Source organism: Thermobia domestica, chromosome 16 (assembly GCF_964235325.1).
Source record: "Thermobia domestica chromosome 16, izTheDome1.hap1.1, whole genome shotgun sequence".
Classification (NCBI taxonomy): Eukaryota; Metazoa; Arthropoda; class Insecta; order Zygentoma; family Lepismatidae; genus Thermobia; species Thermobia domestica.
The window spans coordinates 188242078-188265547 of NC_137469.1; the positions used below are offsets into that span (position 1 = coordinate 188242078).

Below are 23470 nucleotides of genomic sequence, written 5' to 3' on the forward strand. Positions count from 1 at the left end.
ATTTTACTTCTATTATTATGAGGTTTAAGAAAGAAATTTAGACGAAAGGAGACTAGATGACAATTTGCCTCGTTTCGGAAATACGAGATGACAACGCGATAGCCACGAAACCAGTGGCGGATCTAGAAGGTAAAAAGAGGGGGGCTGCCTGAATTTAGACTATGATAAGTATATCATGACCTTACTATAAATTTTCAAAACTATATAAATAATAGATTAAATTATTTTCGTCAGTCTGAAACTGGGGGGCCTAGGCTCCCTCCCCGAAGCTAGATCCGCCACTGCACAAGACGGAACAGGCTTTCTCTCGCCTCTCTAAAACGAGTTATTTTCGCATAACGAGACGAAACAGGCAATGTTGTGTCTAGCGCATCATAACCATTCCTTTTATAAAATTCTGTTTTCATCTCATTATCAAGTTATTTCTCGAGATCCCTCCTCGGATCATCTTTTCATTGACCGTCATTGTTTCATTCACTAACTTATGTCCATAATTGTAAATTTTAAGAAAATAATTCTATTTTCTACGGTTTTCATTCCACGCTCAGTCTACGATTGTCGTTCTACTACTTGTGAAGTGGAATTCACATATGATAGGTTATAATGGTGTTGTGAATATCTGTTATGTGTCTAATTGTTTGAAACCAGGGTACATTTAGACAATCGATATTATGTGGGGTTAATTGCATTCATCTATTCCTACTTAACTGTTAATATATGGTATATCTGTAAGTGTAGCGTTCTACGTTTGCATTTGTAGAACAAAGTTGTTTGAAGGCTCTGGATTAAATGTAATGGAATCTTATAATAGTCTAAGCATGTAACTTTGATGGGGAAATGGAAGTTAGAACTACAACATGAAGTGCGGAAAGAGAGATCTCCCTTTTTTCTCTTGAAATGTCTGTAATGCATTGCTTGTTCCATTCACTGTATGGCTATCTGTCCTCGATGCTTCCTTTAGGCGTTATTCAGCGTGCCTCGGTGGCTAGCTTCTGCAGAGCAAAACTCACGAGTGTAATATGCATGATTCACTGTGTAACGCAGTGTTGCAATAACTTCGGTTTGTCTTTAACAAATATAGTGCTTATGACCGGCCAGGTTCCATTTCCCATGTTCGGGCTATTAATATTGTGTTTAAACATGGATTTAATACTCCGTAAAAATGTATACTTAACTCTGCAGGTGGCAGTGGTTAGAACAAAAGTTAAACGCAACTCTTAATCCAATTATAAACCAAAATAGACTCATGCGGAGGTTGCTTTCGTACTTACCCACAGTCCCTGACGCGTCAATCATTGAGGCGTACAGAGTATGTATGAATACCGACACAAAATGTTAAGAATTTATGTAATGATTATGTACGAAACGTGGTGAACATAACAGAAAAAAATATAAATTCATAGGATAAATTTTACTTGATCAATAGGTTATTTACATTTTACACTTACTTACGTGTATCCATTACTAGTATACTTCTATTGATACATATTTATTTTAATATATTTTCTGAGCTTTCTAACCCATTTAATATAGAATAAAAAATTAAAAAAGAACGAAGAATTGATTTTAAAGTGGTGTTATATTTTATTACCGGCTTATATTAACCCTTATCCGGGCAACCAGGCCTCTCAGGCCCAGTAGCTTCATTTTTCTAAAATTTCTCAATAACCATACATATTTCGAAGACATAAAATACTGAATTCTTCTATCTTTCGTCGAAGTTAAAATCATGAACATATCGAGTTGGTAAAGCTAATGTTTTTTTTTTTTTAATTTGAAAATCTTTTCCTGACGTAACCGGGGCTTAGGAGGCCCCGTATATCTTTAGTGAAATTCCTGTCAAATATTAGATCACATTGTCACATAATTATATATTGAACACGTGACTATTGTAACCTTTAGTCGGAACAGTATGCAGCAACAGACATTGAATTTTGAGTGTTCTGCACTTAAAATATATACTGGGCCTGACAGGCCCCGGTTGCCCGTTTACGTTACAAAAATGTCTGGACCGGATTTGCTATTCTGCTTGGCTTACAAAAGCGTGACACGAAGGTTCGGCGTCGCAATGCCCAACTTTGGCGCCTTCGACACACAGTGTCTGTCTTCCTACGCCTATTAATGGTAGTGAGTAATATTAAAATATTATTAGAAAACGTTCTTTTGTAGATAACATATAAACTATTAAATTTTATACCTATTTGCCATGTGAATAAAGCAATCAAAACACCAAAAGCAATATAAATAAACGTCAATGGCATCGAGTTTTACTGAACTACCTTTTAAAACATCATAGCCACTTTACATCCTTTTGTTTTCTGATCACGTAAGGCAAGTCGTCACGGCAAAGCGTTGCCAACACGTTTAAAGGGACAGCACCATAATATAAGGTTTGCGTCAACGTATTGTGCATAGAGCCTTATTCCACTTTCGATGAAGCTGACTGGGGAATTTCAACAAATGGAATGGGAGTGAGGGAGGACACACGCTCACATGCTTTTGCTGCCTTGAATATCGATAAAACCGGTTGTGGAAAAAATAACTGAATACGAATCTGCTAAAAGTCTACTTATATAGTTTAGTATTGTAGTCTCAATATGGTCCCTCATCCCAAAACTTGTGATTGTTTTCACAGGACACATTTGGGGAGAGGGGGAGTTGTATAAATCACAATATTTTGGCATTCAGGATATTAGTGATATGTTGTTCGGATCTTGGAACCTTAGGTGATAAGGCTTGCAATTATTACTTTGCTGTTTTATGGTTGTCTGTATTCGGCATTCTTATTATGTAAGCGTCTATTTGTCATCTCGTTGATTTGAATGGAAGCACCACACTCTCAGTTCCGGGAGCATCTCTCTCTTTCTCTTTCTTCTTTCTCTCTCCCTGCAATACGCACATTTCTGAAGAAATTTGCCTATCGTAGAGACTCACATGGGAGAAATTCGGGAAAATTTCCTGTTTTTCCGGTCAACACCCTCTGATACAACCCCTGATTAAAGATACTTGCTTCTGGATTTTCATTGTCACACTTCTCTAATAAATTTCATGAAATTTTTAACTCGCTTTCACTTAACATATTAAACGGGTAATACGCTCTCTTTTACAACCTTTCATGTGCTGTATGCATTATTTAAAAATATATACTATTTGGAGCAGATTCGAACTGCCGTTCTTTGGGTTTGTAATCTAGCGCCTAAACCACTACACCAAGATCGTTGCTTGGTAAACCTTAGTTGTTGGCATATTTGTTGTATTTGTGTGTTTTCTGGCTTTCTCTTTCGGTGTCGCCCTTTATTTATACTATGCACTATTCGTATTCACAACTTGTGCCCTTCTGCAATGTCTTATTCAGATTAGACTTTTCTTCTTCTCCCTCAGTAAACATTTGATTGATTTAACTCTCATACTCTCCTTGGATGGAGCGCAGGAATGCCAGAATCAAAAAAAAAAAAAAAAAAAAAAAAAAAAAAAAAAAAAAAAACAGGTGTACATTTACTTTCCTGACAGATAATACTTTACTCTACTGAAGCACTATTCCTTCTGCAAGCTCAGGGTGAATTTTTGACGCGCCACTGGATAGTTCACACTCATAACGTGTAGAAAATTTTGACGGGATTTAGATAGATGTTTGTTTAATCACGCTGTGTGTCACTGTGCGTTTGATTTCCTTTCCACGAAGAATAGTGCGAACTGAAGGTAAGTAAAAATTATGTTCAGTAGCACTGGTATCTTCTTTTTCAAATTATTGTGTATGTATGTCGTTATGTCGATCTTCTCGAAAACTATGAGTCAATTAAATGATGGCATAAAATGATGCATCTGTGCTGATATGGTTGTGATTATCCGCATTTACGTGATAACTCTTTTGAACCTGAAAATAACATTTAATAAAAATGTCTTGCTCACATTATCTAACAATATTCATTTAAAACAATTGCAAAAGTACATAAAACGTGTTTTGAGTGTTGTAGCCTAAACTTGTAACACGGGGTCGCCTATGAATCACAATAAAGCTTTATTTTCATATGTGTTGACGACATTTCTCCACAGTAATCACATAGAAACATGAGACAGAGAGAAGTACGGATGGTTGGCTGTTCTGGGACTTCGGACTTTTCGGACCTAAACTCTATTTGAAAACACTGATTTTAGGGATAATTTTACATATACAATAGTTTACCCTCATATTAAAATTGCCTTGCACCAAAGATTGATGCTGCTACTTGGTCCAGTATAGTTCATCACACCTCATAATTCATAGCTCAGATTTCAAGAAATAAAATATTTATTTTCACAGTTAAATTCTATAGAAGTTTTAGAAGTAAATTGCTCAGTGGCGGGTAGCTAGCCCCTTCTTTACTGGGCTAAAAATCAAATCATTTTTAATGAATACATTTTTTGAAATCTTATAGTAGTAGAGTAGTATATAGATCTTATACTCGTGTATGTGTCACATTCTCGAATCGTTTGCAATAGCGCCCCCAAGTTTTGGTTTCCTAGATCCGCCAATGAAATTGCTACGCATGTATTCGTAAATGAAATAATTGTATGTTTACCTACTTAACTTATATTTGATTTATTTTTACAACATCTCCATGGCTCATGCATTGGAGAAAGTGTGAAATTACCAGCCTTCTGTATTCAGAATTTCCATCAAAGTCTGAGGCCAGCGTCTGCAGTAGTGATGAAGATTATTATCTGTGCAACGATGAGATTCATATTACTTGTGAGAAAGATTTTATATCTGAGTAAAAGTGGTACCCGAGTGGTACCATGGTATAAATCATCTTCCACGAAAATTGAAGGTCAAGATGCCATGACCGACTGTGCAGCAGGAGTCTTGTGTTCCTTTTCAGTGAAGCATTCTCGTATATTGTGTTCTGTTTCAACCTTGTACATTTTTTCTAAACATTTACCACTAATAAATGTGTCCATGGAGATCTTCCATGCGAAACAGTCAAACAAAAAAGACTATGCATGAATATTAGTTAAGCAGTAGTTTTGTGTGCTTTTTCAGTGAAGTCAGTTTTCTTTGCAAGTCGATTGTGTTCTGTATCAACGTTATGTAAAAAGATTTTTTTAAAACTGTAATACCCTTAGTAAATGTATTTTTTCCAACGTAAATATTTTTATTATTTATGAGGTCTCATCCTAAGAACGTCATCTTCATTCCATGAAAGGAAATTGCAAACCATTATGGACTCACCTTGCTCATGGACCATCGAATCTAACACTTGCCATCGGGCAGAACACCACATCATTATCATCACTTAAGAGGAACATTGAAAATTATTAGAGTTTGTTCCAGGGATGTGGCATCACTTGATGCCAGGTAAATACTCCTTAATTGCACGCTCGCAACTAGTGATGCCAGGTGTCTGGGATCGACAAAGACCCTCACAGAACAAAACTAATGATTCTTATGACTTATACGTCTAATTCTTAGTCTGAGTAGAAAATGCCCATTTTTTCACATACCATGCAAGAAGAGGTTAAATTAAATAATATTGGAAATGCGCATTTTACTTATTAGCAATAATTAGCAAGAATTCGACTTTTCATTTTAATTCGCATTTATCGCAAGTAATGCTGAATTTCACACACACACCAAAAGATAATATAAACGCGAATTCTGGCTCTGAAACAAAACGTTTGAGGTTTCCTGAAACATATATGCATTTTTTAACGTTTCGCACATATTGCATTAATGAAAAAGTTTAGACTTTACTTTTGATATATTCATAAATAATTAACACACCTAATACAAAATAAAAAAAAATATATAAATTTTTAGAAATAATAATACAACTCTTTTATTACAGATGCAAAGTTATGCTTTGGTGTTTAACAGGCTGAGGTATATTTTCATTAATATGAAGAATGTTGAAGTCATACTTAAATATTTGATGATACATTTAATATAAAATAATTTTTATTATTTCTCCCCTTTCTAAAATGCATATTTTCCCTCTTTTGTTCTCATTTCATTTTGGAAACTCTGAACAGCTTCTGAAAGCATTTCTTGTATAAAATCTCAATCGCTTGGATTCCCGAAATATACTTGTGCAAGTTTGCTGCGGAACCCAAGCACTTTTTCGATGATTTTCCAAATTTGTAATCAAATGAGGATGCGGCGAGTTCGCCCATGAGCCAGAGTTGTTATCCGACTTTAGTGGTCTTTGGTGGATATTTCTTGAAGTGAAAAGAATTACTTGTATTCATGCTAAACTCTGCTGAGATATAATGAGACAATGCGACCGGACTCCAGCCCTGCTGACCAATGAGAAAGTACCTTACATATCTTTCTTATTGCTAATTAGATAATTACAGTTAATTATTCATTAAGAGGTGATTAATAAGAAAGATAATGTATTACATATATAATAAATGAATAAGTAGTAGAATAGAAGCACTGTGGCTGAAATTTGATCACCCCGTTTGAGCCCCGGGGGAAAGTTTGGGCGTGGGAACCCGTTGTTGCTATTCTCATACTCTTGGACGCCTACCAGATGTAGAATCAAAATGAAACATGCCTTTTCGTCTTCTTCTTCGTCTTTTCGTCGTGTATTGGCTACCCCCGTGGGAAAATTTTGGTCCTGGGAACCCGTTGTTTCTGTGCTCATACTCTTGGACGGCTACCCGATCTTCATCACAGTCCTTTCAGTTATCCAGATTGATTGGTCTTCGTCCTTTTGTCCTGTATTGAATAGCTAGTTTGGACCCTCTGGCAAAGCGCATACTTATATATATTGATTGCTGTTAGGCCCCCTGTAGTATAGTATATCTCTTCATTTTGAAGCACTATAATGCTTTCAAGTGTTCAATGCTCTCTCTCTCTCTTTCATCGAGAATCGAACCCGGAACAAAGTGGTATTAAACGTAAATAACAAACATGAAAACAAATTAAAATGCAGCATCAGATTATTATTATTATTATTATTATTATTATTATTATTATTATTATTATTATTATTATTATTATTATTATTTTGATGGGATTAGCTTTGTTAACTTACGATATAAAGATTCGGTACAGAAAAATCTACTTTGGTTGGGGAACTAGGGTTCGAATTTGTTACTTCACGATTTAGAGTTGAATTAATCCTTGCATGAATAAAAAAAGGATTTTATGTATATAGCACTTCGCATTGATTTTCGTTTCATGACAGAAAAGATTTACTTAACTTAATGTCTTAAAATATTCATTGCTTTCTCATCGACAATCGAACCCGGACCCTAAATATGCTTTTATTTTAAATCTTCTCTCCCCGGAACCGAACGCAAGATCAGTAATTCACGATTTAGAGTTGAATTAATCCTTGAAATGAGTTAAATTTGAGTTGAATGAAAAAAAAAGAAATCCACGTATATAGCACTTCGCATTGCTTTTCGTTTCACGATAGAAAGGAACGGATTAACTTAATGTCTTAAAATATTCAGTGCTTTCTCATCGAGAATCGAACCTGGACCCCAAGGATCGTGGTCCTTCGTAAGTGTATGGGACATCTATAAACATTATCGACTGAATTGCACATCAGCGGAACCGATCTCCCCAGGTCTCCACTCTGAACAAAACCTCAGCTGGTTATCTAAAACGATCATGAAGATATAATCATTATTATAAAATAAAATATGGCCAAAAATATGAAACATATTCCCTTAACTTTCTTACTGTACTTTGACATAAATAGTATTGGGTAGCTATTAAAGCTAAGAACGAAAGCTCCTCATTGCATTGGGTATCATTTTTGGATCCCCTGCTCCCAGCACCCTCCTGTTGCAAAGTGTTAGGCAACGTCTGTGGGAAACTTTTTGTCCTGGGGACGTTCCCTGGATTGCTAAGATGAATATTGTGGTTCATGATTGTTTTAAATCGTGTTGGATTTCAATGATTGAACATGGTCTAATAACGGAACCTTGTCATAGCATTTCATAATGTTTTGACAACGTAACATGAAAATTTGTATACTCAAGTCGACAGGAGCACTCGTGTTATATGTGAAAAGTGCTATATGAAGGATCACATATTTGCTCATCACAATGACCACTTGGGTACATGCTTCCTATAGCAATTCATAAAGTTTTGAAGTCATAGGTTGGGAATCCTAAATACTCCATCTTTTTTTCTGATTAGTTGCTGAGAATATAGTGTTTCATTGAAGCTATTTGCTTTATTTAAGTTGGTCTTGGGATTCTCACGAATTCACTCGTGAGTGTTCATGGGAACAAGATTTGTTTGCAGACTGTTCTTTGATCGAATAGACCTTAGTTGCTAAGGTGAATATCGAATTGCATGATTTTTTCAAACGCATACAGCATTAAAGATTGCATGTATGTTTGTTGTCGTCTTCACATACGAACATACTCACGTGCGACTGAAGATTATTGAGCCATGTGTAATGTAAAATAAGGTTGTTGATAGATAAGTTTTACTGAAGATGCTATTTCGATACACCTATCAAATAATGTTTGTGAATAAGGAAATTAAACTGTTTCAGATGTGGAACTGAATAAGGATATGAAATGTAGTAGGGGGAGGTGGGGGTTGTATTCACTTGGAAAAGCTCATATGTTTCTTGAGAACCTTCATCATAATAAGCTCCCTTTATCTTGGCTTCAGATATGCTGTACATTTTTATGAATATATAAGTGATCGTATTGCTTCCTGATTGCGTTTACCTTCAATATATATGAAAAGAAAACATGTATTTCACTCTAGTGATTTTATTACAAGTGATATATTTTATACATTTCTGATAATGCATCATTCATTATTTCAGTAATATTTTACGTTGTATGAAAAAAATCGCATTTGAATTCATTATTATGAAAAGAAAAGAATATTTTTTTCAGTGTAGTGATTTTAATGAAAGTGATATATTTTATACGTTTCTGAATATGTATCATTCATTAGTTCAGTAATATTTGACGTTGTATGAAGAATCGTATTTGAATTCATTATTACTAGTGTCTAATTTAAGTATACGCTTTTCTTCAATTTGAAAACTAAGAGATTTTAATTAATTAATTAGTGAAATGCTTATTACCTTTACAAGATCATCATACTTTATATTCATGTTCATCATTGAAAAAATACAACCCATAACTTATGATTCAATTGCGTTGATTTGTGTTTTAACGTCCTATACAACAGCGATGCTATATGATACGTAGGTCTACTATTGCTAATTAACGTTGAATCCAAATCACAGGAGTTCTCAGACGAAATCGTACCCTGGATCTCCCACGCTAAAGGAACTTGCACTAACAACTTATTCACGAGGGAGATCTCCTTTAACTTTTATATAAGGAGACTCAGTGTGGTACGTCATGATATCATATAAAAATGATGTCACCAATAAAAATCTAATTGAAGAGAGAGAGAGAGAGAGTGAGAGAAAGAGAGAGAGAGCTATTAGGTTTGGATTTAATCTTGTACATTTGTTTGGAATTTCTACATTTTAATAAAAGTAAAAGAAACGAAAAATCTTCTTATACGTACCTTAAGTAGAATCACTTCGAGCAGGAAATCTTAATTTTGTGAAAGTTAGGTACCACCCCAGGCATTTGCATGGTGTGTATGAGGAAGACCCAGAAAAACCTCATTCAAGGTGACTGGTCTTTAAAGAGTGTTACATTTTTTGACCTAGTGCCACCACAGAGAATCGAACCCGGAACTGTTCGCACTGAAGACACATCGTACTTAAAGTTGTTACAGGAAATTGTTATTTATTATGGTTACTCAGGCCCACAATAAATCATTCATGTTTGTAATATAAAAATGAAGTATTTTGAAATGAACAATGCAAATACATTTTAAAATGATACTCTGCAGTGTCTACTTTCGAATTTATTGCTATACTGTGTTGAAGACAAACAATGAAAGGGGAGCGAAACGTGTCATTCTCAAGCTTACATATCGATAAGCAAAAGGACCTTTCCTATGTACAAAACAATATTATCCAAGAGCTTTGTTCTCGAAAAATATGTTAAAGTTATCACAATAATTCACAGGAGTCTCCACCCACCGATGTTTTGTTTCTGTACTGAAAGTTATTTTGTTCAAGTGTCTAGTTATTTACAAATAATATGTATACTAATATTAGCAGCGTATAGAATTAAAAGATTCTTATTTGATCACGGTGGGATGAAAGCATGAATTTCACAATAAGGTGTAGGTATTTTCATCACAGGAAACGAACAACAGGAATGAACATGAATTGTTCCTCAACTGTTCTCTAAGGACTCGGGTTCAATCCCAGCTCCCGTCAAGTGAACTTTTGCGATATACAAACATCGTGTGTGCGTGGGTAACCTTTATTTTTTGTATTTCATAGAGTTTTCTCTTAAATTCTTATTCAAAGATCAACAAAATAAGTTATTTCTAATTTAAATGTTCCCTTCGGCATTCCTACTCTTTTGTTGTTATAAAATCACGTTCACATTTTATCCTAACGTCTTATCTAATAACTCCCAAGATATAAAAGTACAAACAAAATGCACAAATGAAGGGATTAAAAAACTTGCTAGGAAGATCTAAAGCTGAAATCTCAAAATACTATTACTCGGGTAAACTAGTATTGCCAATGAATCAAGAAACTTGTCGGTACGAAAAGAGATAAGTCGCAAATCGACAAGTACATTCTTTCACATTCGAAATGAAACAGAAACATTCGAGACTCGTAGTATTGTCAACGAAAAGAGACAAGTCTGGAATCGACAAGTACATTTTCAAATTCGAGATGATACAGAAACATCCGAGACTCATAGGCAATACTAGTTCACTCAAGTTTTAGTCCCCAAACACAGTTTTAATGTTACATGAGGCATATATAAAAACTTTAAATTAATGTAGTAATTGCACTAACACGATGTATTTTCAAATTCAAGACAATACAGAAACATCCGAGATTTATGAACAATACTAATTCACACATCCAAGACTTATGAGCAATACTAGTTCACCCAAGTTTTAGATCTCAATCACTGTTTAATGTTACATGAGTTATGTATAAAAACTATAAATTGATAAAAGTAATTGTACGAACACGGCGAATAACATTTATCAAGGTGCTGAAACCTCAAAATATTTTTACTAGGGTAAACTAGTGTTGCCAATGAATCAAGAAACTTCTCGGTACGAAAAGAGAAACAAATCTCAAATCGATAAGTACATTTTCAATTTTGAGATGATATAGACATCACATTTAGGCGACTAAACGGTCACAAAATACATATTTATGTGTAAATAAAGAATTTCAACATTATTATTATTATTATTGTTATTATTGTTATTATTATTATTGTTACTATTATTATTGTTATTATTAGTATTAAATGCACTAAATTTAATGCTACATTGCTCAGTATAAATTGAAAAATATTATTTTCTTCTTCTTCTTCGTCTTTATAAACAGAAGTTCAGTCCATCGACACCTTGATTGTGTTTGCACACTATCAAATAAATCAACCATAACTAAATCTATGAGTTTTTCTTTGCATAACACGTTTATTTCCAATTTTAATCTTTCATCAGCAATGGTCACACAGCCGTTCTTATCAAAAGACACAATTGGAAAAATGATGTTCATTCCGTTAATAATAACGTTCCATCTTATTTATGCATGTCTTATACACTTACGATGAAAATATCAATTTAATAAATTCAAGATCGTACATGTTACGTCCAGATACATTAATCTAAATTCCTTTATATGTTAAACATACATTTCCACTTTGCAAATACGATATTAATGCACTAATATCAATAAAAACCAGCGGCCATGAAAAATATGTATTAGACACTAATATCGTCCGTTTTACAGCATAAGGAGCATATTTGTGGGACGTTAAACTGAAAGATTTCATCTCTCTCTCTCCCTCTCTCTATCTCTCTCTCTCTTACGATGGGGTATGATGTCTGAATGATTGCGAAAACTATTACTTAACTCAGTATGATGTTCTTATTCCGTGGCAGATACGAAAACTCAAAGGCCCTCGATTCGACTCTGCTTCGAACCGTATGGACTTTGTACTGGACAAACACTGTGCTCGTGGGTTTTCTCGGGGCTCTGGTGTTTTCTCCCAATTTCTTCTTTATTCTATCATGGGACTATTGTTAAATGTTAAAATAATCATGTTTGGTGTTCCCAGAACACATACATGAGACAGACATACAGACAAACAGATAGATAAACAGTTTTATTTTATTTATGTTAAATAAGTAAAGGGATGACTGTTCGCAGGTGAGGACACAAAACAATCACTGCATTTGTGCTGTGGTTTGACCGTCTGAATGATAAAGTGTACTTATATCTGATGCTTATGGTTCCTGGTTCGACCTGCGAGGAAGTAAATTTGTTGTGGGCAATATCACACTCTCTTTTCTCGGGGCTATCTCTTTTCACATTGTATTCCAGCACTTTTCTTAAACATGTGTTCCTTTAGCGTAAGGAGTATATTTGTGGAACGTTAAACTGAAAAATGTCATCTCTCTCTCTCTCTCTCTTACGAAAGGCATGATGTCTCAATGATTGCAAAAACTATCACTTAACACAGCATGATGAGGATTTTTTCCGTAGCAAATACGAAAACTCAATTTAGAGGTATGTTCACAAAGTTTGTGGTACCTTAATCCAAGATCCAATATATTTTGAATAAAAAAAAATTCTTGTACATCTTATATCTGGACAACTACATAAAGTGTAGCCAGATCCAGATTATCACTTAACTCACTATAATGATCTTATTCCCTTAAAAAAATACGGAAAGTCGATTTAGGGGTCCGCTCAAAAAATTTTGTGATCCCTAATTCAAGATTCAATAATTATATTTCATTCAAAATTATCTTGTACGCCTTATGTCTGGAGAACTACATGTAGTGTACGATGTTGTTCATTATAACTAGGATGTCGAACTAGGGACTGCATGCACTCTGCCACAGTGCACGAAAACTAGTAATAAAAAAAAAACTTTTAGCCTTTCCCGCTGGTCTGCGTAACATCGCCGTCCTCTGTGAACGAATACAGATTATTATAATCACACTTCTCAGAAACGTGATATAGCAGCCGCAAATGATATAACATTGCCTTCTTCTTCTTTCACATATATACACACATACACACATACATACACATATACTTTCTCTCTCTCTCTCTCTTCATACAATGTGATAAAACAAGGAATTAACATACAAATCTCTTTTTTCACAATACAATGCAATGTAAAGATTCACTTCCAGACTATGCAATGCAATGGGAAGCCACATGAAAGGGCTATGTCTATCCATCTAATTGACTGACTGAAATTTTGATGCTTTAGTGCAGCGTTTCCTAACCGGTGTGCCGTGAATGGGCCGCTGGTGTGCCGCGAGGAATCGAAACAAAATTATTAATTTTATAGCAATCAAATTGCAAAACGTAGGGAAAATGTATATTCGTATTTCACATTACTATGAACCTTTACTAGTAATCTACAATTTTAGGTTCCATACCGGGTTACTCTTCTGTACATTTCTAATGTTGAAAAAAGTATTTTTTACCATTGTTATGGCCACTATTGCTTTTTTTGTTGCAGACTATTTCGTAACTTGAAATGAAAACTATCACTCAATCTTTTCGACAAATTAACTGACATTTGTGTTTTAAAAGTAAAAGAGATTTTTTGTTCCTTCGCTAATTAGTGATCTTCCTTCTTAGTAAAAGGTTGGATACAGTTTTTGAAAGAAAGGGTATTTTTAAAAAACCTGACCCCAATATTTCATTTGCAATTGTTTTCTATTTTTAAATTACAATGAAAAATATACATAATGATTTACCACGGGGGAAAACCAGTGATAGAGGTTTCTTTGTGAGAAGGAGATCAATAATCACAGAAAAAATACCGCTATGTTTTATATTTACAAGTAATAATATATGTAACTCAGCCGCTAAAATCCAAATAACATCCTTAGTGTGCCGCAAGTTAAAAAAAGGTTGGGAAACGCTCCTTTTGTGATTAGTGTGGGTGCCATACTAATAAAGCGAAAGTATGCTGATAACTTCTAGATAAAATCGGGGCATACATTTTCTACTTCTTTTTGGGCAAGATTTTTAAGAAAACTTTGAGAATCAACAATCAAAATTTTAAGATCGGGAACTGGATTCTTTGAAAACAATTCACTGTTCCAAAAGAAATTCTGTCATGTCTTTAATTCTTTTCAAATTGAAATAATAGAAATTATTTCTGGTTTTAACGTTAACCGCCATAAAAAATCGATAATAGATAACAAGAATTCAGTATATATTTAATCCGATGCGATCTTTATTTTTCCTGTGCTCTTCACATAATGTACAAACCTATTACATATTAGGTTTGAGGAGTGTAGTGGTTTAATGGTAGAGGGTTTACATCCAGTACTTTTTGTCCCTGATTTGATTACAGTTCGTGTCGTCTGGACTTTCTGATGAATACAAAAAATCTACAAACACAACGTTGTTCACCGTAAACGTAGGTTGTACTGTGATCGAACTAAGGACTGTCGCAATAGCGATAAATGTATAGCGTTTCCTTAGAAAAAAGACATCCGTACGGTTTCGTTTCAGATCAACCATTCTAAATGAAGTTTCTTAATTCCTAAAAGAGAAGTATCGGAATAACACCAACATTAGTATACTAATTTAAAAATCCTATCATATTTAAACGTATTAAACGATCACAAAAGACAAATTTTATGTCAAAATAATAAAAGTTTTCAATTTCACTATATTATTATATTTATTATTATTATTATTATTATTATTATTATTATTATTATTATTATTATTATTATTATTACATGCACTAGATTTAGTACTACATTGTTCAGTATAAATGAAAAAAATATTTTCTTCTTGTTTATGAACAGAAGTCCTCTTCATTTATACCCTTCAACGGAAGAGTATCGGTTTCCGTCAACTTGACTGTGTTTGTACACTATCAAATAAATCAGCCATATTTGAATCTATGAGTTTTTTGTTTGTAGTCCGAAACAAGTGGAATCAAATGTACAAGTTTTCTTCCCATTCTGTTAAATTTCACTTCTCTAGAAACACAACACAAATCACTTGTTCAAATGTGTCACTATTCTATACAAATTAATTTGGTTTTCATGGAATTAAGACCATGTTCAACACTTAATATGACAAGGAGGTGGAACAATCATCTTTCATCTTGTTTATATATGCCCTATACACTTACGATTATGATATCAATTCAGTAAATTCAAGATCGTTCATGTTACGTCCAGATAAATTAATCTTCATTCCTTTGTATGTTAAACATATTTAAATTTTTCAAATACGATGCTAATGCACCATTATCAATAAAAACCCTGGAGGATATACAAAATAGCACATACGTAAATTATGTGTATAAATACATATTGTTTTGATAACTTTAGAATATGTATATGTACGTTTTTACAATTATATACAAAGAAAAAGTACGTAATGGAACTTTATTCAAATTTCCCATCAAATTGTATTATATTGAAAGGTAAATTCCCTACTGCAACTCTTACTAACGTTTATAAGTATACATTCGGAGCACTACGAAATACTTGCATATCAGAGCACTTTTTCTGTATTCGTTTAATAAATGCATATCCCTTCTTAAGATAAAGAAATGGACAATCAGGAAACCATTTCGCATGTTCTATCCATGGAACATCGTTATCAGTCCAATCTTTTAATTCACCAGCACAATAGAAGAATATAGTTTGGTCTCTTTTGTTCGTGTAAAAAATCCAGCATCACATAATTGATCCGGACATTGTTTTGATGAAACAGGCCAACGTTCGAATGTTCATAAACGTAATTCCTTTGTACAATACTGATTATATTGAGGGGCAAAACATTTATATGCACTAATATATGGTAATTCTCGTACTTCTTGGAATGGTATCCTTTCAGATACAGAATTCGGTCGCAGTTACATCCTCAATCTCCCACAATTCGTATTTTTCTAATCGTCTACTTAAATGATATCTTGCTTACATTTCTATGTTCAATTATGTTCGAAATCTACGAGAACAAATATTTCCAGTTAATAAGAGTTTGTCAATATTATACAGTAACTTATGATTTACCTAGCTACGTTACATCAGTAGCTCAACAACACAGACTAGTGGCACTATGCATACAGATATCTGTGCACGCATGCACGATGAAGAAAGGGGATGACGAGAAGGAAATCACGTTTCATCTTGTTTATACATGTACCATACACTTAAGCAGGACCACGATCCTTGGGTCCGGGTTCGATTCTCGGTGAGAAAGCATTGAATATTTTAAGACATTATGTTAATTCGTTTCTTTTCTGCCATGAAACGAAAATCAATGTGAAGTGCTGTATACGTGAAATTCTTTTTTTCATGCAAGGATTAATTCAACTCTAGATCGTGAAGTACAGGTCTTGCGTTTGATTCCGATGAGAGAGCTTTCAAAATGAAAGCATATTTAGGGTCCGGGTTCGATTCTCGGTGAGAAAGCATTGAACATTTTATGACTAAGTTAACTCGTTCGTTTCTGTCGTGAAACGAAAAGCAGTGCGAAGTGCTATATACGTGAAATTGTTTTTTTAATGCAAGGATTAATTCAACTTTAAATCGTGAAGTACAGGTCTTGCGTTTGGTTCCGACGAGAGAGCTTTCAAAATGAAAGCATATGTAGGGTCTGGGTTCGATTCTCGGTGAGAAAGCATTAAATATTTGAAGACATTAAATTAATTCGTTCCTTTCTGTCGTGAAACAAAAAGCAGTGTGAAGTGCTATATACGGGAAATTCTTTTTTTTCATGCAAGGATTAATTCAATTCTAAATCGTTGAAGTACAGGTCTTGCGTTTGATTCCGATGAGAGAGCATTCAAAATGAAAGCATATTTAGGGTCTGGGTTCGATTCTCGGTGAGAAAGCATTAAATATTTTAAGACATTAAATTAATTCGTTCCTTTCTGTCGTGAAACAAAAAGCAGTGTGAAGTGCTATATACGGGAAATTCTTTTTTTCATGCAAGGATTAATTCAATTCTAAATCGTTGAAGTACAGGTCTTGCGTTTGATTCCGATGAGAGAGCTTTCAAAATGAAAGCATATTTAGGGTCCGGGTTCGATTCTCGGTGAGAAAGCATTGAATATTTTAAGACTAAGTTAATTCGTTCCTTTCTGTCGTGAAACGAAAAGCAGTGCGAAGTGCTATATACGTGAAATTCTTTTTTTTCATGCAAGAATTAATTCAACTCTAAATCGTGAAGTACAGGTCTTGCGCTTGATCCCGATGAGAGAGCTTTCAAAATGAAAGCATATTTAGAATCTGGGTTCGATTTTCGGTGAGAAAGCATTGAATATTTTAAGACATTAAGTTAATTCGTTCCTTTCTGTCGTGAAACGAAAAGAAGTGCGAAGTACTATATACGTGAAATTCTTTTTTTTTCATGCAAGGATTAATTCAACTCTAAATCGTTGAAGTACAGGTCTTGCGTTTGATTCTGATGAGAGAGCTTTCAAAATGAAAGCATATTTAGGGTTTGGGTTCGATTCTCGGTGAGAAAGCATTGAATATTTTAAGACATTAAGTTAATTCGTTCCTTTCTGTCGTGAAACGAAAAACAGTGCGAAGTGCTATATACGTGAAATACTTCTTTTCATGCAAGGATTAGTTCAACTCTAAATTTGGAATTACCAAATTCGATCCCAGTTCCCCAATTAAACTAGATTTTCGTGTACAGAATCTTTATATCGTAAGTTAACGAAGCTACTCCCATAATAATAATAATAATAATAATAATAATAATAATCTGATGCTGCATTTTTAATTTGTTTTTATGTTGGTTAATAAAGTTTAGTACCACTTTGGTCCGGGTTCGATTCTCGATGAAAGAGAGAGAGAGAGAGAGAGAGAAAGAGAGAGCATTGAACGCTTGAAAGCATTATAGTGCTTCGAAATGAAGAGATATGTATCATATGCTATACTACAGGGGGCCAAACACCAATAAATATATATAAGTATACTCTTTGCAAGAGGGTTAAGGGTCCAAACTAGCTATTCAATACAGGACGAAAAGACGAAGACCAATCAATTGGGAAGCTTCGATCATGATAACTGAAAGGACTGTGATGAAGATCCGGTAGCCGTCCAAGAGTATGAGCATAGCAACAACTAGTTAACTGGTTCCCAGGACCAAAATTTTCCCACAGGGGTAGCCAATACACGACGAGAAGAGGAAGAAGAAGACGAAAAGGCATGTTTCATCTTGATTCTACATCTGGTAAGCGTCCAAGAGTATGAGAATGGCAACAACGGGTTTCCAGGACCAAAATTTTCCCCCGGGACTCAAACGAGAGGGGTCAAATTTCAGTCAGAGTGCTTCTATTCTTCTTATGTGAAGTTTAAACGGATTAATAACTTGCGCCCTTGCTGCTGTACATAAGAAGTTTCCGAAATAATTGGTTCATTTAAATCCTGGATCCTCATTGAAATATGGAATTTAAATTCCGTTATATGAATTATTGTTAAGGTATTTGTTACAATTGAAAATGTAATTTAGAATCTCTGATGTGTAACAAGACATAATTATCCTTAATATTTTAATTAAAAATTAAGTTGGATTTTATTGAGCTATAAAAAAATTAGCTGTTACTAATTTGCACAGTGACTAATCATGAGAGTGACTTCACGCGTATTAATAGGTAAAGTAGTTGAATCCTTAAACAAATCGTGTTGCTCCAAAAACAATTGATAAATTACTGTAGACATTCAAAAACATTTTCATAAGACTTTATAGTATATATTATGCAATAAAACGAACACTTACGGTAGTTTATCTATGTAAGTGTGAATGTTACATATTGAGAAAGCTGGAGGAGTAAAATTTCTGAAAACTGTGCTTCTCTCTTCAATGAATATCAAAGGGCTCTCGCTGAATTTTACCCATAACGAGTGTAATGTCATACTTCCAAGGCCACCAAATACTATCAGCACTGATATCCAAAACAATCTGAAAGCAGAAGAATTGTCACCTTTCAAAATAATAATAAGGTATCGTTATTGAAGGAAAGTGAAGAATTATTAGAAATAATGTTTTCAAAATAAAATATATGTTTAAAAACATACTAACTAATTTTGTAGTTCATCTGAGAAGATAATTCTCAATGGAGTTTTGGAACTTATATATTTTACAGGGTGGTCTCTAAAGACCGCTGATATAAGGTACCTCCGCTGTTATCAGAATTGCAACAAAATGTAAGAGAAAAAAAGACATCTACAAATATGATGTTTTCAATCTAAAGTGAAGGAATTTCTTAAATTGGACTAACCGTTTGGGCTGTACACTCTTTATGCGCCCAATGTTAAATGAAAATGCAACGTTGCCATTTATCTGGACCCAAAACATAACTCAATAAAGTTACTCTCTTTTACGCTAACACGTCGATGTTCAGCCTTCATTTCAAATAGTAAATTCATTCACTTATGTTGTGGGTCGAGATAAGGCAACGTTGCATTTAAATTTATCATTGGGAGCAGAAAGACTGTACAATTCAAACTGCTCGTCCGATTTTAAAAATTCCGCCATTTTATACTGAGAGCATCATATTTGGAGATGGTTTTCCGTCTTAAATTTTGTTGTAACTGGATAACAACACAGTTACCCTGCGAACATTACCCAATACATTTCTCTGAAAGTACAGTGAGAAAGTTAACTGAACATGTGTAGTGCTCTCAACGGGTCGGGTCGGGTCGGCTTGAAGAGCGACCCGATGACCCGACCCGACCGGACTGACCCGAACCGTGATCCGACCTGATTGACCTGACCCGACAACCCGACCCAAGCTAACCCGGTTGACCCGACCCGATAACCCAAACCGAGCTGACCCGATTGAACCGACCCGACAACCCGACTCGAGCTGACCCGACTGACCCAACCCGACCCGAGTAGCCTGACCCGATAACCCGCCCCGACAACCCGACCAGACCCGACCCGTAACCCGATCCGAGCTGACCCGATCCGTTTGAGAGCACTATGGTCACGACACTGGGTGAACGCCAAAATGCACTCCCATTGGGAATTAAACCCGGACCACGTGTAGCGAAGTCTTACACGTTAACCACTAACTAGATCAAGCGGGGGATTTGTATATGCATCTTAATGAATATTTGGCACTTTTGAGGTTTGGTTATTTCTTTTTATAACTGATACCAATGTCCGACGTAGGAGAATTTTTTTCTTGCTTTAGTTCTATGTGACGAAATTTTTGTTCAAGGTCAGTGTTCTCACCTGCTTGGACGCCAGGGGGTCTTCTCCGAAGGCAGTAGCAAGAGTCTCTTGGCGGAGACAAAAGGAAATCGTTTAACTACAATGATAAGGGTTGAGGAAACAGGAGAACACCTGTGATTTTTTCCAACCCTTCAACTTTCATTCCAAAATAGGTTCTTATGATTCCGGGACCCGTATCACTTTGATATTTCTTTCTCGGTAATTAAAACGTATTTTACAGTATATATAGTTGCACGTAAGAAGATACATAATATGAATTTAAAAATACAGGTTGATATTTAATTATAAAGCACTAATTTTATTTCATCACTTTCAGCCCAACAAATGAAATTCAAACAATTCGCTCCCTGGGTCTTGGTCATCAATACTGCGTCTTATTATTTGTCTTGCAGTCAAGTCTTGGTCCTGCATTTCGAACTCTTGGTGGTCTTTCATGCTATACAAGAGCCAAGAATGCTCGCCTCATCGGTACAAATGCAGACCAAGTGTGATTTTGATTATTGTCTTTCATACTATACGGAAAGCAAGAAAATATGTTCATCGCTACTTGGTGATTACCAAAACAAGGCCAAGAGCAAGATTACTCTGCAATTCGTCTTGCATATCCGATCTTTATCTTGTTCTTGTATCGATGTCCTTGGGCTTGGTGAAATAAAATGAAATATTCAGCTTAAGGTCCCTCGATTCTGCACCGTGGCTAAGGGATACGGTGACCATGAGAAATGAATAAAATGGTGGAATGAAGAAAGTAAGAGGAAACAGGAGAACCCCGAGAAAACCCACTACACGGCGTTTCTCCACCACAAAACCTACTTAGCAAAAGCTGGGATCGAACCAAGGACACCATGCACCAGAGATGAATTCTCTACCACTGAGCCACCGCAGCTCTGCTTGGGCTTGGTCGTCCATATGCAATCTTTCTTTTGGCCTTGCTTAAAGAACTTCTAGTTTTGTTCTAAATCCAGACTCCATATTGGCGTAGATGTTAATATTACAGTCGATTGGTAAAATCAATCTTCCACATTTACAAATTAGAGTACACACAAGTACAAAAATAAGCATTTACCATAAAAAAACTAGCTACAAGTGTTCAAAACAGATTTATGGTTTCTATAAAATAAATTGAAAATTGCTATTTTTAATTAGGCAGATAGTGAAAAGCAGCAGCTTTCGACTCCAGCCGAGTTTCAGCTCAACCTAAACTCAGTTGACCAAAGTGAACTGACCCGACTGACCCGGCCCGATAACCCAACCCGACAACTCGACCCGACAACCCGACCCAAGCTGACCCGATTGACCCGACCCGAAAACCCGACCCGAGTTGACCTGACCCGACCCGTTTGAGAGCACTAAACGTGTGTCATGCTTTTGGTCATATTATATTTTATAATGATAATTGTGTCTTCATGATTCTTTTTAGCTAGAAAATTGAGATTTTGAGGGTGACATGGTAGGTGGCTCCAAATTGGAAGCTCCTTTCTGCCTGGAGGTTCGAGACTACAGCCCCTCTAACAACCTGTCTTAATCCGGCTCTGATCTCTTGTCATTGATTTTAATAAGTATTGAAGGGTCTTTTACTAGCTAATAGTAAATTCATGCGGTTGGATCACGTTGTAGTAAGTTTACTACATAAAACAATTTCGAATAGAATAAGGCGATTCCACATCAAGCAATCAAGATAACAGTAGGGCTGCACTTCTCTTGGTTTATCACCTGATCTCTCGTTCATTGAACACAACACTATCGTGATTACGGAACCCTTTGTAAATCAGAGACTTATCTTAACAACAGTCAATGAGATCGGGTAGCATATCGCAAGCTTATGGCTTGGAAACCCTAACCGGTTAGCTAATATATTTCTCTATCTCTAACTCTCAGATTAACACCATATATTCTTATCATGTGAAATATCAGAGTAATATATATTCCAAAAGATAGATGTTATAAGATTAACAATTTATCTTCAGTAGTAGTGGTAATTTCCACTTTACCAGCGAAATTATTTTCACGAATGTGGTGTTCACATACATTTAAAGTAGAGTAGACTCTCCATTAATCTATAATCAAGAGACAAAATCTCCATAGGGTAATAAAAAAATCGGCTGAAATCAAAATAATCATTTTGCAATCTCTGAACTCTATAGCTCCACTAAGTTCGTTTGAAAACTCTTGCAATACGTTTATATTATGAGAATCAGTAGTTTAGACCATAAGCTGATCTAATCAAACTTAGTTGAACAACATATTCTGTTCTTAATAGATTACAGTAGACCAGTTGTTCTTAACCTGTGGTACTCATACCACTAGTGGTGCTTCAGTCGCTGTTAGTGGTACGTACGACTTATGGTAATGTTGATTAATATTATGTTTGGTGGTACGCTGGTGCAAAAGGGGTGAGGAATCCTTAACTAGAGTATTACACAAACTACACAACTATTTACAGTCTAAAACTATTCATTGAATAAAAGCACAAAACAAAACAATGCGGTTACAATACTGAATAAGGTACACCACTGTATTTTAAAACACATTTACGTAAAGGTAAAACACGTTTGAGTTAGTTAGCTGTGTGCTAGATTCTTGTGGAGCACGGAACTAATCTGAAAACCAAAATGACGTTTTTCTTGGAGAATAGGCAGTTAAGCAGACGGGCAGTTTAGAAGAGATCGGTTGAGGGAGTCCACTGTAGTTATTGAATCGTGACCAAATGTTTGGATCTGTTATACAATAATGAATAACATTGAAGCTACTTTTGAGCAGACAACCTACATACGTATAATATGAATAATAAATCTAAAGCTCATATGTCTTAAAGAAACAAGTTAAAAGATTTTAACCTGAGAAATGTTCCTGGTGCCTTTAAAATATACTTTACACAGTCCATTGAACAATGCTGAATGTACGTTTTGAGGGCTTCACCAACTGCATAGCGAAATACTTGAATTCTGTTACTTGTTTCCAATTTGGTTCCTGAGACAGATCGTTTTGGTAAGCTGAAAAAAACCACGTATAGGCTATATTTTATCCATAAGAACAGCTGCTAACCAAACATAGATTGCAAAGCTTTAATATCTAAATCTACTTTTAGATTTTTATGTGTACAAACAAGATTGCCGTTCCTTTTCGATTATGTAGTTTAATCCTAATTTATGTGGTATTTTATTATTGAACATTTTGCA

At 35.0% G+C, this 23470-nt stretch overlaps 1 protein-coding gene across 1 annotated transcript in view; it reads right to left on the reverse strand.

The window, feature by feature from the left end:
- Nucleotides 1-23470, reverse strand: part of LOC145672727 (uncharacterized) — a 139935-nt gene that overhangs the window by 66421 nt on the left and 50044 nt on the right. The window contains exons 4-5 of the mRNA XM_081741903.1: nucleotides 23129-23284; nucleotides 18831-19013 (exon numbers count right to left, since the gene is read on the reverse strand). Coding sequence (XP_081598029.1) covers nucleotides 18831-19013; nucleotides 23129-23284 — 339 coding nt within the window. The remainder of the gene's footprint in view (nucleotides 1-18830; nucleotides 19014-23128; nucleotides 23285-23470) is intronic.